The 15,835-nt window shown below is 51.3% G+C and overlaps 2 protein-coding genes across 3 annotated transcripts in view; both read left to right on the forward strand.

Annotated features, from left to right (window-relative positions):
• FDFT1 (farnesyl-diphosphate farnesyltransferase 1) overlaps positions 1-15,835 on the forward strand; it is a 133,826-nt gene that overhangs the window by 113,258 nt on the left and 4,733 nt on the right. The window contains exons 2-4 of one of the 2 annotated variants that reach the window (XM_057427755.1): positions 9,418-9,524; positions 10,526-10,623; positions 15,066-15,249. In XM_057427755.1, coding sequence (XP_057283738.1) covers positions 9,423-9,524; positions 10,526-10,623; positions 15,066-15,249 — 384 coding nt within the window. In that variant the 5' untranslated portion in view covers positions 9,418-9,422. Of the gene's footprint in view, positions 1-9,401; positions 9,525-10,525; positions 10,624-15,065; positions 15,250-15,835 lie in introns of those variants that run through there. The other variant, XM_057427754.1, reaches the window with a different exon arrangement.
• On the forward strand, positions 2,829-7,670 carry NEIL2 (nei like DNA glycosylase 2). Its single transcript, XM_057427759.1, has 4 exons — positions 2,829-3,446; positions 4,505-4,836; positions 6,079-6,275; positions 6,749-7,670. Exons 1-4 carry the CDS (start codon positions 3,309-3,311, stop codon positions 7,063-7,065), a joined length of 984 nt encoding a protein of 327 aa, XP_057283742.1. The 5' UTR covers positions 2,829-3,308; the 3' UTR covers positions 7,066-7,670.

Here is a 15,835-nt window from a genome sequence, read left to right on the forward strand (position 1 = left end):
CAAACCAGACCTTTGCAACGGTCAGTGGTCAGCAGAGTGAGATGGGCAGATGAGAACAGGATGGGGAGCCAGAGGGATAGAAAGGTCATTTATCCAGTTCTAAATGTCTTTCCCCTTTGTGGAAGTGCAGTATCTTGACTCACTTCAGTTATTCTTGTGTAAATTGAACAGAAGAGACCCCTATTTCACTTCCAATCTTACAGGTTGGCTGGAGAGGGTGCAGTCAGGACGAGCAATGAAATATTGTAAGGGAGCTTTAAAAATCGATCAACAACTTTTAATATAAATATAAATTGAAGCTGTGACTAGGTCGGGGTAGTGGTCTGCATTGCTTTTTTTCTCCCCATTTATAAAGTTTGATGCTTCTCAGGTCATCTGGGAAGGTCCCACAGAAATGCGCTTATTTGGAAGGGGGAGAGGGAAACCAACCAACTGAACAAGCTGTAATTATTTAAAGATGTAAAAAAATATATATTATGAAGTAGTATGGCTACCAATCCATGTAACTTCTACACCTTTAGAACTAATGAAAATAAAAGAATGACAATAAAAGCAGAAGGCTGCTACTTGACTCTGACTATCCTCATGGGCTTCTTGGAGAGGGCTGGGGGTAAATGAGCCCACATGAAATACACCTGGAGAAGTGATGGTACAATGTCCTGCTCCAGGGAGCTCAAAATGATAGAATTACAGAGTAATTCAAGTCAGAAAGATGACAAACACCAAAAGTGACAGACCCAGCAACAGGGCAGTTCAAGGCTGGGTACGATGGGGCTTTGAGCAACCCTGTCTAGCAAACAAGGGAGTTGGAACTATGCATACTTTAAGGCTCCTTCCAACCCAAACCATTCTATGATTTTAACACAAATAGGGGAAACCACTAAATATGTTTTCTGTACCGCAGGTAATCCTCCTAGCACAGCGGAGAGGAGAAAATCCCCCAAAGGCACTTTAATACTGACTTCTCATTCTAGTCTGCTCACTAACACAGCTTTGCACAGCAGGCTGCTGCACAGCCTAAAAGCTGCCAGCTGCACGCAGAAACACCACCCTCACACCAAAAACACGTTCCAGCAAGGGCCATGCTTCTGGAGAGGATGGAGGTGGCTGCGCACAGCCCTCCTACGAGCACCAAGGCTGCCTCCCTCCCAGCCAGCTCCTAGACGCCAGCGCGACTGATAGCGGGAGTGTGACCAGCGCTTGAGACCTTAAACCCTGCCCATTCCTGCCCCACCATCCAATGGGGGAACTCTCTGCTCTTTGGGAGGAGGGTCTTCCTTCTCTATAACAGCAGTTGGGTGGAAAGGCTCTGGCTGCAGAAGGTCGTGGGGAGGCTGGGTAAGTGGATTGGGAGATGATGGAGCTGCTGTGGAACGTGCCTAGGGGCAGAGGAAGGGCGACAGAGCATGCAGGAGCAGGAGGGCTGCGTGCTCTGCTTCTCCAGATGCATACACAGGGTGGGCCTGGGAGGGGAGCTGGTTTGAGGGCTGGATGCGGGAATGTGGGCATTAGGGGGACCCCCACTGCACTGCGGAGACACGAGGGTGGAAACTTTGGATGTGGTTGTTTTGGAGAGCTGCACGTTGGTGCTTGGCTAAGCGTGGGAAGATGGGAAGCACTGCATCCCAGGCACCCTCTGTACGTGGAAGGTGAAGGCTGTGCCTTGAAATCATTGCTGGAGCTTCGTATGGGGGCTTGGAGCCATGCTGGGGCTGCAGTCCCTGGGTGCAGGTGGTGAACTGGACAGCCTTACCCTTGTCACGTGTTGGTGCTTGGTTTCTGTCTGAGCACAAGGACTGGAAATAAGCCTGTACATAGGGAGTATTTTTCCTTGTCCCAGGCCTGTAGTGTGACAGCTAAGGCAGTTTGCTCTGGGATGCAGCGGCCATGTTTTTGGGAAGATGGGTGTCATGCCCTGCACAGGGCTTGTTATCCTCCTCCTCCCTGCTGGAGTGAAAGACTGAGCTTTATTCCTGTATCCCCTAAGGTGTGGGGTAATTATTCATAGACCTGCTACAGTTTCACCCAGAAGGGCTACATATTGTGCACATGAAGGCTTATACAGCCACACTGCCTTGCCTGTTCCTGTTGAGGGTATGTCCACACCACACTGCAGTTCATAACCCTGTTGAGGTGGCTGACTTAAATGCTCCTTCTGGGCTAAGAGCTTCTTGCTGTGGCAGGAGTGTGTGGCATTGAAGGCTTTGGTTCACAGTCACTCTGAGCTGATGCAAGCGTGTGTCTGTATCTGAGTTAGCCCAGACACTGGAGAAGCCGAGATGCTAGCATATCATGGGAATGCCCCCACTGATGAGGGACCGTGCACAAGATTACTGTTGATTGTTACATCAGACTAAGAGCTGTGCCTGGTAACACAGAGCCTTGTAGCTAGGTTAGAAGCTGAGCCTCTGGTCAGTGCTGGTCCCTGGAATTAGTCTGCAGAGGAAATTGGCACTATGGGATGAAAGCCAAACTGTGCTTCCTTTGTCCTAGAACCTGCTTTCTTGTACACCTAGTCCTGACAGAAGTCCTCACTGCAAGCAAATGTGGCTGGGATTTCATGCCAGAAATAACTCCTTATATATTGGTGTGACTTACTGGAGGGACTTACAGGATGCTGTAGGATGGTGCTGCTTCATCTCTCTCTCATACAGCATCTTCTGATCCCAGATACTGCTAGTAGAGCATATAAATTCTCCTTAGCCCCCCCATGCTGTCGCAGTCAGTGGGGCGAGCAGCTGGTAAAGCAGGCGAAGAGGGTGAACTAACTCCAGTGCTGATCAGGGAGCAGCACTTGCCATGGTGGCATGGAAAGAACAGTGCGCTGGCCTGTTCTGGTTCATTAATATCTATGCAAGGTTGCGTCCTCCCTTTGTACTGGAACATCACAGCTTTAACTATTAGAGTTAGGTGAGCTCTCATTTCTGGTGAGGAGAGAGATGCTAAACACTCTAATTTAAGGTTCTCTGACTCCAGGGGAACCTGTGGTAGGAAAGAACTTCTGGAGAACCCCAGGCCATAATCCTGCTTATGGAGCAAAAAGTGCCATTAGAGCAGGTTGCTCAGGGCCTTATTTGATTGAATTAAGAATATCCCCAGGGATGGAAATTCCCCAACATCCCTGGGCCTGAAATGAACCTGTTTCTCTTCATGGACTTTGGCACAGTGTCTAGAGAAGGAAGATGGGGGTGAGGAAACTGTAGCAAGCTCAGTCTCTGAGTGGTTTTGTGTATTTGTGAGGTGCAACTTTCCTTCAAGTCTAGGGCACCAAGTGTGAAAAAGACCTGCTATTCCCTCAGCTGCTCAAGATGCCAGAGGGCCCATCCGTGAGGAAGTTCCAGCTTCTGACTTCCCCTTTTGTGGGACAAGTGGTGGTCAAAGTGGGGGGAAGCAGCAGGAAGATCAATGTGAATGACCTGAATGCGCTGAGGCTCCAGGAGTCCCAGGTGAGCTGTACTAAAGATGGATGCACTGGTCCATGACAAGTCTGAGGCAAACACCATTGTTCTGCATGAGTCACAGAAGGTGCATAACCTGAGAACAACACCAGGCTGGTGTTTGAGGTGGGCCACTGCTTTGTTTATAGCTAGAATAGGTGCATGTGATGAGAGAGATGTGAACACTCATTCTGGAGTACTGCTCTGTGGTGCAAAGTTTAGGATCAAGGTTAACTATGAGGAGAGGCTGTTGCAGTGATGTGGCTGGACATGAGAATGCCCAGAATTAGTTGCAGTTTTGAGTCGATTATGCTAATGCACTGGCTCTGTGCCTTTCAAGGGATGCAGAGTTGGTTTTGTTTAGAGCTATTTGTAGATGAAAGCTGGTCTCTTCAGTATGTGGCTGTCAGAAACAGCAGCCTTGTTCCCCTCAGCTGTGAACTTGCACAGTTGCTCACCTTACACCAGAGGGCAGGGTTTTTACCGGGTTGGGTTGAAATGTCTACACTGTGGGAGTTTGTGAGATAGTCACGCTGGGTCAGTCCTGCTGAGGGCTTCACTTTGCTGACTTCCCTCAGGCAATGACTTGGACTTGACTGACCAGGTGCTAGTGCAGCTTCACCTCTGATTACATGATAGTCTCAGCCAGGGGCACAGATGCAAGCCATTTAATAGTCATTTGTGGCTAGGCTGTGGCTTCAGAGCTACCTTTGAGTTAGTTCACCCTGTCCTGAGACACTTGAGGCCAGAACAAAGTGGGGAGGCAAATGAGAAGCAGTGGTGACAGACTTTAATCTTTGATCTTTGTCACCAGTGTCTGTCATAGGGTGTTTCTTTGGCCTGATAGGGGCCTCTGGGAGGGCTTCACGCTGCAGTGGCATTGGAATACCACGTGCTTCATGTAGACAAAGAAGGGGTGCTAAGAGAATGACTTCAGTGCTCAAATGCTAATGAATCCCATGTTCAGGATGGGGTGATGTGCCTTCTGTTTCAAAGAGGTTGTAGAAAGTAGTTACTTGTATGGAAACAGAGAGGGGTTCCTCAGTACATCACATCTTTTTCCTCAGGTTCATGGGAAGAACTTGTACCTGGCATTTGTGGCAGCTGGAGAGTCCTTAGGACCAGCTGCAGAAGAGACAGTGCTGCAGGGTGAGGCTGCTACCGGGGCAAGTCCTTCTGCTCAGGGAGGGCAGGGACAGGATTGTGTTCCACAGACACATCCTCAGGAGGAGGAGCTGCAGGAACCCCAGCACTCAGGACCTGAAGCCCCAGAAGCAGTAGAGGGTCCAGGCAACTGGCTGCGCTTCCACTTTGGCTTGTTTGGCAGCATTCGGGCAAACGAGTTCTCAAGGGCAAACAAAGCCAATAAGAGGGGGGACTGGAAGGACCCTGCACCCAGGTATTTAATGGAACTCTTACTAACTCTGCTTTCTCTCTGTGTCTCATTCTGGAGAGGCACTCTCTGCCTCGAACTAGATGTGTGTGTGGATGCTCTCAGCTCTGTCTATACACTGATAAGTCTTAAGATAAGTAGGTAGGAGAGATGGAATGGGTGGTTGTGTGGTGTGTTCAACCAGGGAATCCACAGCGCACTTGTGGTGTGCATGCTGCCTGTCAGCCTGGGGATCATAGTACCAGCTCTGTAAAGGTTTTTATTCAGAGAGAGAACTTTTAGGGCGCTGGACTGAATCATGCCCTGAAAATGCCAATTTCTCACAATTACATGTTTAAAAAAAAAGCATTGGGTAAATATCCTACATCTAGGGTGGCTGGAGCCACAGGCTGGAGCAATGCTGTCAAACGCAGCACTGTCTTGAAAACATGGGCTACAGTCTGTCCTAAGTCCCAGTGGAAGTGTCCTGGACAAGGGATAAGTACAGGAAGATGCTGTGGACTGCTCTTGTGAACTGTTTACCTCAAGTGGTTAGTAATGCACAAGGTAGGTCTGGCCTCTGTCTGTGGTGTCCTTGTTAGGGACACACTCCATGCCCTCCTATCCTGCAGTCTTTTGAAGGATTACTTTATTTCTATACAAGTAGTTTCAGCATCAGATGCCCTGATTTGTGGACCCTACTGCTGGAGCCCTTGGTCATCTGACTTGTCTGCTGGGGAGAGCTGAGGTGCTGATGTATCTTCCTGTCTGCTGCTGTCTCTTGGCTAGGGACCACAGGGCAGCAGAATGAACAACTGTGTGCAAGTTGTGTGGGTTCACAAGCAAGTTTCCTGGCTGAAATCATTAAAGAGGCTACCTTGTATTAAGATGATGGCCTAGAGTGTTGGAATGCTTGCTGTGACCCTGTGCGCCCAAGCAAGTGTGGTGATAAGCTGTAGGGAACGAATAGCTGGACTAGGGTACAGCTTTGATTCCTTCTTAAACTGTGGCAGTCTTCCTGCATGGGGGACTGGTACACGATGCCTCCCTGTCTCTCATGAGGATGCGTAGGCATGTGAGTGCTGATGCCTCGCTGTGTGCTTCTCCCTAAGCTTACATCATGTACAGGCTCTTTTCTCATCCTCTGGTAGCTTTTCATTCCATTGCTGTCTTTTTGTGTGCCAGAAAGTTTCTTCAGCCAGAACAGATTATAACAAATGGCTCAAGGATGTTTCTGATGAGAGACTTGAACTTCTCTGCTATTCCCAGGCTGGTTCTGTACTTTGAAAGTGGAGGCTTCCTTGTTTTCTACAACTGCCGAATGCACTGGTGCTCCTCTCCAAGGGCTGATCCTGCTTCTGACATCCTGTCTGGGGAGTTCCACCGTGGCCAGGCACTGGATGCCCTACGCTCGCCCAATCCCATATGCTACACGCTCTTAGACCAAAGATATTTTTCAGGGCTGGGTGAGTTCCAGGGCATAGTGGCCTCCAAGAGATGGAGGAAGGTGGGTGGGATGTCTGTAGATACAGAGCTGCATGTGTGAGCCTCCTTCTCCTTAGTCTATGGTTTCCGACTCATCCAGCTGAGGGTATGTGGTCTTCTCGCTGAGGACAAGGCTTGCAGCCTGTAACCACAGGCTTCAACTATGTGGGTGCACCGTGAGTCCAGTGGTGCAGTGCCCTGTGAAATGTCTTGGTTTGGGTGATTGGATTGGCTTGTACTTGTTGAAGAAAAGGTCTGCTTCCAGGGTTGTAGGAAGAGAACATCCTCCAGTCTGATCCCACCTGTAAACCTACTCTTCATATGCCACCTCTGATAATGGGAATGGTGTTGCTAGCTGTGATCCTTGAGGTAGAAGTCACAGGTTGGAGCTATAGGTCTGCATCTTCTTGGTAAGAAATATCCTTATTGTGTCCTAATTTCTGACTCTTTCCAGGGAACATCATGAAGAATGAGGTCTTGTACCTGGCCAAGATCCATCCATTAACACAAGGCACTTTCTTGGAGCTCTTGGATCTGGAACGTCTGCTTGACTGTGCCATTCAGTTCAGCTCTGACTGGCTGCAGGACAAGCTGCATGGGAGAAAGCTGCACCTTCAGATATATCAGAAGGAGCACTGTCCTCTTGGGCATGCAGTGATGAAGGAAACTCTTGGACCGTCGGGTTGCTGGAAAAGACTTACATGGTGGTGTCCTCAATGCCAGCCTAGAGTGCTATCAGGCGATGGGGATCCTTCCCCAGGCACCGAGTGACCTGCCCTTGTGTTCCTCCTTTTCTGGAGGGTGTCTCTTGGTTATTGTGGGAAGGTCTTCATGGTTTCTTTGAGGCTGTTGAGTTTGCTCTTCAAGGACAGAGAGCTGGCAGAGTTGAGTGCTCAGTGAAGGTTACAGGAATCACTCTGTGCCTCTGGATGCAAAAAGGAAAGCAATTGCACGTGTCTGTTGGGTTTTTGTTACAGTGATACAACAGTGTAAACAGAAATATTTTGGTCACCCTGTTTGGACTACAGCGAATGGAAAGCATAGGAGGTCAGGCAGGTGATTCCTGGGGTCTGAAAAGCTCCTACCTCTTGGTCCTGCTATGGGTGCAATGGCTTATGGTGGAGTTGGCAGAAAGGAGCATATCCTTCTGCCTGAACAGCTTGATTGACTCACTACTGGGTAATCCTGCCTCTGTACCTGTGTGCTGGGCTATGATTAGGTGTAATTAGATGTGGCTGTTCCCTCTCTCAGCTCTTGCATGAACAGCTGCCTCCATCCCATGGGAAAAAATAAACCTCAGCAGTGCTTGGTGGAGCTCATCTCTGCCCCTGCAGATTTTAGTTCTGTGGCAAACTGCCAATTCACTTAAAAATAAATCATTAAAAATGCTGTGCTTGTGACAGGGATTGCATAAACCTCATTACCTCCAAAATAACTTGAAAGCAGAAAGGTTTGGAAATAGGGATGGTATGAATCCCTCCTTTGTTTGGCTGTGTGTCTGTCTGTGTAGTAGGCAGGAGCTGTTGCTGTTTACTCTCCCAGTATTTGAGTTTATTTTGACAATAGATTGGTGACTTGAAGAATAAAAGCTGAAGTTAGAACCAGTAATGTTCATCTGAAGTTCAGTGTCTTGTCTTGGTAGTTTCTTGCCTGAAAGCTGAGATGTACAGGGGAATTCCAGCATTTGGTGCTGCCCTGTAGAGGATGGAACCAGCAGTTTTCCCCAGCTGCTTAAGCGTGGGTCAACATCAGAACTGTTCTCAAAGAATCATAGAATCAGCTGGGTTGGAAAAGACCTTGAAGATCAACAAGTTCAACCCTTACCCCAGCACTGCCAAGTCCACCACTAAACCATGCCACTGAGGACCTCATCTACACGGTTTGTGAACACTTCCAGGGACTATGACTCTACCACTGCCCTGGGCAGCCTGTTTCAAAGCCTGACTACTGTTTTGGAGAAGAAATTGTTGCTACTATCCAATCAAAACCTTCCTTTGTGCAGCTTGAAGCTGTTACCTCTTGTCCTGTCACTTGTTACTTGGGGGTTAGTCTCTTCTCCCACCTCACTACAACCTCCTTTCAGGCAGTTGAGAGTGGTAAGGTCCCCCCTTGAGCCTTCTCTTCTCCAGACTGAATACCCCCCGTTCCTTCAGCCATTTCTCATCAGACTTGTGCTCCAACAACTTCACTGCCGTTCTCCGGACCTGCTCCAGCACCTCAGTGTCTTTCTCGTACTGAGGGCCCAGAAGCAAACATAGTATTTAAGGGCACATGATCTAAAGGTGGCTTGCACATCAACAGGGTGTGCTGGAGTTGAACACCTCAGCGGTAGGCTGTTTCCCAGGGTTGCACAGCCTCTCCCATGTGAACTGTGCTGCCTTTGAGTGGTTGCAGGTTATGGGATTGATAATCCAGTTAATGGGGTTATGGTGCCAAGGGAGATGGTTAATGTCAGTGCAAGCATGGAACTGAGACGCGGTAATGTCAGTACCCTTCTAAACCAGAAAACAACACACTCAAGAACCTCCAGCAGATAGAGCTCCCATTGTTGAGGATGACATAGCAGCTCCTAGGTGTCTGGAGGGTGCTGGAGGCCAGGTTGGATGGGGCTTTGAGCAACCTACTATAGCAGGTGTCCCTGCCCATGGCAGGGGTTGGAACTGGGTGGGCTTTAAGGTCCCTCCCAACCCAAACCGTTGTGACTCGTGGTGAGCCAAACGCACAGAGCCGGCAGCGGTCTCATGCCAGCTCACAGCAGGCTGGGGCGATCCTGCCGAGAGGAGGGTGGCACCAGAGAACTGCCGCTAAGGGGACAGGGGGTGCCTTAAGCAAGCGAGCACCTTCAGGCCTGCAGCGGGGATGGAACAAGGAGGCTCCGCCGCGGCCCGCACTCCTTGGCCCGCCCGCTTCCCCCGCCACCTTCCCGCTCCGCCAGCGCCGCGCGTGTGGCGACGCGCGCCGCCACCCAATCAGCGCTGGCCGGTGGCCGTCACACCAGCCTCGCCGCCCTTCTATTGGCTGGAGCTCCCCTGGTTAAGCGCCGGTTTGTGGATAGATGGGACGAGAGCGGTGGCGGCGGGGCAGAGGCGCCTCGCGGGTTAAGCGCGCTCGGCGGTGGTGGTGCCCCCATGGAGCTGCTGAAGAAATGGCTGGGCCACCCCGAGGACATCTACAACCTGCTGCGGTTCAAGATGGGCGGCTACCGCGCCGTCATGCCCAGGGTCGACCCGGTGAGCGGGACGGGGTGTGGTGACAGGCGGGGGATGCTCGTTGTTGTCAGCGTCGATCGGGCGGTGCACGGTGCCCGGGGGGAGGCGGGGGATGCGGTGCTGCGGGGCCGGGACGGGGAGAAGGGGAGGAGGGGAAGGATGAGGGGGGGGGTTATCATCTCCCTGCGCGGTCGCGGCGTTGCCGTAGGCAGCACCGGCCAGGTGTCAGCCGTGGGCAGCATCGGCTCCGTGTGCCCGGCGCGGTATCGGAGCATCCCGGGTGTTGCAGCGGCTCGGGCCTAATTCATTGCTCGGGGTCCGGGTATCGCACCGGCTCCTAGTTTCCCAGCAGCGGGTCTTGCATTACCGTGCATCGCACCGGTTGCAAGCGACGCACGGGCCTGGTGCATTGCACGGGACCGGGACTTTACCCTGTTCCTGCTCTCGGCAAGCACTGCACCGGCTCTGGGCATCGCACAAACCCGGTGACCCGATCTCGATGCTTCCCGTGCATCACACCGGCTCCGGGCACTGCACGTCCCGGGTGCTCCGCACCGGCTTCGTTCATCCCGTGCGTTGCATGGCTCCGGGCATCACATGAGCCCGGTGCTGCACCTGCCTCAGGCTTTCCATGCATTGCTGGGGGCCGGTACCCTGCGTGCATCGCACCGGCTCCGGCCACCGCGCGGTCCTGATGCTCTCCATGTATCAGCGTTCCTCAGACGGGGGGGGCACGGAGCGGGTTAAGGGGCGGGCAGCGGGCGGTCCTGGGGGGCGGAGCGGGCTGCAGCCCCCTGCCACCGCTGCCCGCCCCGATGGCGGCCAGCACCAAAGCGGTGTCCCTCTTGAAGCGGGCTCTGGCCCTTTCCCCGTCCCCACCGCGGGGTCCCCCTCGGGCTGTGGGGCGGCTGCGGGGCCGCGGGCGGCGCACTCAGCAGCACGGGATCCCTGCGGCGCCCCTGGCCCCTCCGCCGGCTGCCCCCCGCCTTCAGCCGCCCCCCGGCACCGCGCTCTGCCTGCAGGACTCGCTGGAATGTGGGCTCCGCACCTGCTATCGGTACCTCAACCAGACCAGCCGCAGCTTCGCCGCCGTCATCCAGGCTCTAGACGGAGAGTTGCGGTGAGCGGGGATCCCGGGCAGGAGGCTGGGGATGGTGGTGGGGGTAATGCACCCCTCGAGGATGCAGGGCTCCCCGGGAGGGGTGGGTGCGACGTCTGCCCAACAGTGGGGTTCCCTAAGAGGTGGTGGGTGCAGTGTTCCCCCTCTAATGCCGAGGTTCCCCATGGAGTACCCCCACATACTATGTTCTTTACGTGAGCCACTGCACAGCCCTCCCTCTTCCCCCCTGTGCCTCAGGGGTGCTGTGCTGAGCAGCGCTGGTTGGAGATGCTCAGGGCAGCCCCACCCCGTGCAGCGGTACGTGGGGTTTCTCACGTCCAAGCTGCCTATCACACATGCTCCCCCCCGCCAGCCACGTTCCTGGGGGCTGGCACTGCAGCTCCTCGGCCAGCAGATGGTTAAACAGCGGCTGGCCCTGTGTTGTTAGTGATACCCTGGGAATGTGCCCTGGCAGTGCCAAGGCTGGGCTTCGGGAGGAGGTGAGAAACATTCCGGGGCTGACCAAGGGTCTGGATCCTGCCTGAAAGATGCTTTTGGAAGCAGCTGCCTCAAAACCTGTTCAGTCATTGGGTGGGCTTGCTGCACGCTTCTTTTTTTGCTGTACAAATATTGCTGTTGCGTGCAGGAAAGTTTCAGACAGTAGTAGTAGCGGAGGATGCAAAGCTCAGCTGGCCTGGGGCCTCGTGGCATATATATATGCTGTCCATAATTCCTTGTATTTGTACGGTGACTACTGACTTCAGTATATAGGTCTCTTTTCAGTTAATCCCAAACTGGGTTAGTCATCAAAATGGGCAGTTTCTGTACTGGATACATCTAATGATGTGGTTGTGGCTCTGCTGAGCGGTTGTAGGCACTGTACACTGGGTTAGCTGTTGGGTTTCTGAGCTCTGGTTTGGCTTTTGGGATGGTTCCCCATAGCTGTTGTCCAGTGTTTATGAATTGGTGTTTGCAGCTTGTTTTACAGGAAAGGCAAAGAAATGTAGTGGTTTGGCAGGGGATGTGTGGAAAGGTACAACTGAGGCCAAGAATTAAGCTTTTTTTTCCATGCTTGTACATTAGCTAATGTAGAAATTGGGAGAAAAAATAAAAGGCTACTCAATAAAACATCCCGAATCCTGTTGGCAATGTCAGTTAAGTGGTGTGCTTGCCTTCATATTCCTTTGGTTGTCTTTCTCATCTCTCTTTTCTGTTCTTTAATCCTTGCTTTGCAGCTTGCTGGGATCAGGAAGGTGCCAACCCTCAGGCACAGAAACTTATGCCTGGCATCCTAGAAATGCCATTGCCAGCCTAGGGCTCTGCAGGGATTGCTGCCGAATTACAGCTGGCTCTGTAGCCCTTCAGAAGAAACTCGTTTTTGAAACACAGTGGCTCTGCTGAAAAGTTAAGGACGAAAGAGGGAAATGCAAAATAGGGAGAATATAGAAACAGGCAGATCAGCAGCTTACTGAAGGAATTAATTTTCTGGATCACCTCAAAAGTGTGAGGTGATCATTGTGCTTTCACTGATGTTAACCCCACTAGGGGGTAAACTGAACCTCTGTGGTTATAAACTACTGAATACCAGCCTCTGTTCTTGCTGGCTGAATGAGCTGGGGGTATAGGGTTCAAGCATTGAAACAACTACATTGTGCTGACAAACACAGCACTGCTCAGGGTCTGCTCCTGAGCACAGTGTCCTGTGCCACAGCCTGGTCTCCTCCCCTGCCCCAGCTTTGTTTGTGACTTCTTTGGAGTGAAATCACCTTGTTGGCAGGCTCCTGCTCCCTAGTTCCAATCACTGCTCCCAGGAGAGCTTCTGTGCATCCCCCAAGGGCTGCTGGAAAACAGAGAGCTTACAGATGAGTGCTTGAAGCCATGCTTCCCTGGCCAGGGTGTTGGTAGTTGAGTTAAATGTCTGATTCCTTCTTGTTTTTCTTTCTTGGCCCCATAAACTGTGTGTTTTGTTGGCCAAGGCCCTGTTGCTCCATGCTTAGGGCGTTTTCTTGGAAGGTGGGAGGCTCAAAACTGCAGCTTCCATCAGCAGCTGAGCCAATGTCATAACTTCTGGTGTGGGCAAGGAGTTACGAGACAACACCACAGCTCCTCTCCTGCTGGTGGAGCAGAGGGATGCTCCTGCCTTGTCCTGGTGCCTGTCCCTGGGACCCTTCAGCATCAGTCTCTGCAGGTTCAGCTGCTTTGTGGAAAGGACCAGCTTTGTGCTGGTAGAGAGTGAATGCAGTGACAAGGGGAAAGGAGACCTCCTCACCTGGGAAGGGGGAGCTGCACCTAAGAGCTTGAGCCCCGAGATGAAACCAGGCTTGCTGTTGGGAAGTGGGCACTTCAGTTCTGCAGAGGAGAGGTAATGCCAGTGTTTTCTTCTAGCAGTGTCACACAGGTTTCCTGGTGAAGACTGTGTGGCTTTGGTTAGCCTCCTGTCATCTCCATGGATCTGAAGTTGGAGCCCAACTGGGATCATGGTGCTTGGGAACCCTGCAGAGAAATGGAGAGCTGCAGGCAGACAATGCTTAGTGCGTAGTTGTTTTTATGATCTTATATTTCATGCAATCATAGAATAGTTTGGGTTGGAAGGGACCTTTAAAGAACATCTAGTCCAACCACACTGCAATAAGCAAGGACATCTTCAACAAGATCAGGTTGCTCCCAGGCCATGAGTGTTTCCAGGGATGGAGCATCTACCACCTCTGTGCTACCTGTTCCAGTGTCTTACTACCTTCATCATAAACAATTTCTTCCTTTCATTTGCCCAAATCACCACGGAGCTAAATTCAGTATATGATGGAAGCTAGGGATGGAGTTAAGGTTTGGATGCAGAAGTGGGGTTAAATGAGTGTTTCAACTGTTCTGGATTTATTGCTTCCCTTGGCATGGTGTCAGCGTGAGAAGTACTTGTAGGATGGCTGTTGAGGTTCTGCTCTGCCTTTCTTGGTTGCTGCTGAAAGGGGGTAGGAGTCCTGGGCCCTTGCCTCATGTCCCATGAACCTTTGCAGCTTGGTTGAAATGGAAAAACTCAGTTGTGCAAAGGAGCAGCAGAGCACAAGAGAGCTGCTCCTGAGCCCTGGGGTGTGTATTTTGATGGAGGTATTAAATACTCTTCAATTAAGGAAAAATTGCCAAATTTAACAGCATTGGCTCCAAAAGCCAGTCAGTTTTCCCTGGCTGGTTAATCACCGCTTGCGTGGTGTCATTCAAGGAAAGCAATGCTTTTGCCTGGTAATTAGCATTTAAGCAGTCCAAGCTGGTTTCTGTTTGTTAAGCAATTAATAAACGCATCATCTCCTTGATGTATCATTGTGGTCATTTAGAGCTAGGGGATTATTTTATATAAGTTGTAGAGTTGGAACCAATATTTCTTGCCATCAGGGCTTTTGTCTTTGCTTCATCAGCAGAAGTGTGGAGCCTGGATGGGGGAAGGCAGGAATAGGGAAGGCAGAGGCAATGGGATGGAGAGGGGAAGTGGCTTTCCAGTAGCTTCCTGCTGGGGTGCTAGGATATGTGGGCTGGTTCTGGTGTCTTGCATGTGGAGATATAAAATACAGGGTGGTTTTGGCTCTATTCCAGTCTTAATGTTCCTGTTTCCTAATGTTCTGGTAAGGCACCCCAGGCAGGGTAAAAGGGTGCTGGGTGCAGAGAAGAGGAGGTGATAGGAAAATTACACCAGCTTTTTCCCTTCCTTATTTTGCATTTGCTTTTCCCAGTACGCTGACTTCAGGCTCTGTCCTCTGGGTTCTAATGAATGCTGGCCTTGCTTGCAGGGTTGGATCTTGCTTGCGGGGCTGGATCTGGCTGTGCCCTGCCTTTCCCTTCCCCGGTGTATGCATCTTAGCCAAAAGCCATGCCATAGTTTCCTGCAGGAAGGAAAGGTTTTCCTAATGCAGCTCTCACAGCAGTCAGCCTGTGGGGAGTTTGTGTGGAGGCACCACTGTTGCTCAGAGCACAGGTTCAAGAGATGATGAGCAAGGTAGGTGGGAGGTGCTGCTGGTGGTGCTTTCCATCCCTAACCTGCTCCTCTGACCCTGGGATGTGAGCAGCATGTTTCTAATGCATCTGTTTTACTTTCCTACACTGCAGGGGACAGTCACTGTCCCCATATGAGGGCTGGGGAAGCTGACATCTGGGATATAGTTGAAGATACCCCTGCCCATTGCAGGGAGGTTGATTTAAGTGACCTTTAAAGGTTCCTTTCAACCGAAACCCATGATTTGAAGCAGGAGGGATTATATGTGGGCATCCCTTGACCAAAGCAGTACTGTATCACCTGAAATGTTAGAGTAGATTTTGCTGGAAGTGCTTCCATGTTCCAGAGGCATCGACAACCTAGCAGTGCCAGTGTGTATCATATTGAGCTTTCAGTGCTTGCTGAAGGCTGTGATTAATCTCAGCTATTTGTCCTGCCTAATAGGCAATCCCAAGTAAGGGATTGTTTTTTCTCCTCCCCCCAGACATGCCGTCTGTATATTCTACCTAGTTCTCCGTGCCCTGGACACTATAGAGGATGACATGACAATCAGCTTAGATGTGAAGGTTCCAATGCTGCACGAGTTTCACTCCTATCTCTACCAACCAGAGTGGAAATACATGGAGAGCAAGGAGAAGGACCGGCAGGTGCTTGAAGACTTCCCAACGGTAAGGCATCCACCTCCTTGCTTCAGCTGCCTTGTGTCACCTTTCTGTGCATGGTTGTCCCTCTACACTAAGTCTGCCTATGCCTGCTGAGGTTGTGCAGCCCCTGGTGAGCCTGTAGTTCATCATTTGCACATGGGGCTGGATGCAGAGCTGGAGTAAGAAACCCAAATACTGTGCAACTCTCTCAGTGAGAGTCTGGCTGTGGAGAAGTGCCAGCTTTAGAAAGTGGCTTTTTGCCTCCCCTGTTGGAAGATTAAATGACCATCACCTTGCAGAGAGCGTTTTGGACTGGGCACTCTGCATTACCTGGGTTGGGTGTCCTGTACTCCTAGGAGAGGAGGGAATCTTCTCTGGGATTTGGCTTATGGATGGGCAGCATTTGTGGTGGTCCTGCAAGATCTGCCCTAAAGCTACAGTATTCTTGCAGACCTTTGCCATGTATATAATCATAGAATCATGGAATGGTTTGGTTTGGAAGGGACCTTAAACCTCATCCAGTTCAAACCCCCTGCCACAGGCAGGGACACCTTCCACTAGACCAGGTTGCTCCAAGACCCATCCAACCTGTCCTTGCACACTGCCAAGG

The sequence above is a fragment of the Pezoporus wallicus genome, unplaced genomic scaffold (genome assembly GCF_028554395.1).
Source record: "Pezoporus wallicus isolate ANWC-B61680 ecotype Strahan unplaced genomic scaffold, APGP_CSIRO_Pwel_v1 contig_6464, whole genome shotgun sequence".
NCBI classification, from domain to species: domain Eukaryota; kingdom Metazoa; phylum Chordata; class Aves; order Psittaciformes; family Psittacidae; genus Pezoporus; species Pezoporus wallicus.

Excerpts from the sequence above, each read along its gene's own strand:
- NEIL2 (XM_057427759.1), top strand. The coding sequence starts at position 3,309 with ATGCCAGAGGGCCCATCCGTGAGGAAGTTCCAGCTTCTGACTTCCCCT. Across the intron at positions 4,837-6,078 it reads TGGAAGGACCCTGCACCCAG|GCTGGTTCTGTACTTTGAAA; the intron begins GTATTTAATGGA and ends TGCTATTCCCAG. Across the intron at positions 6,276-6,748 it reads AAGATATTTTTCAGGGCTGG|GGAACATCATGAAGAATGAG; the intron begins GTGAGTTCCAGG and ends GACTCTTTCCAG.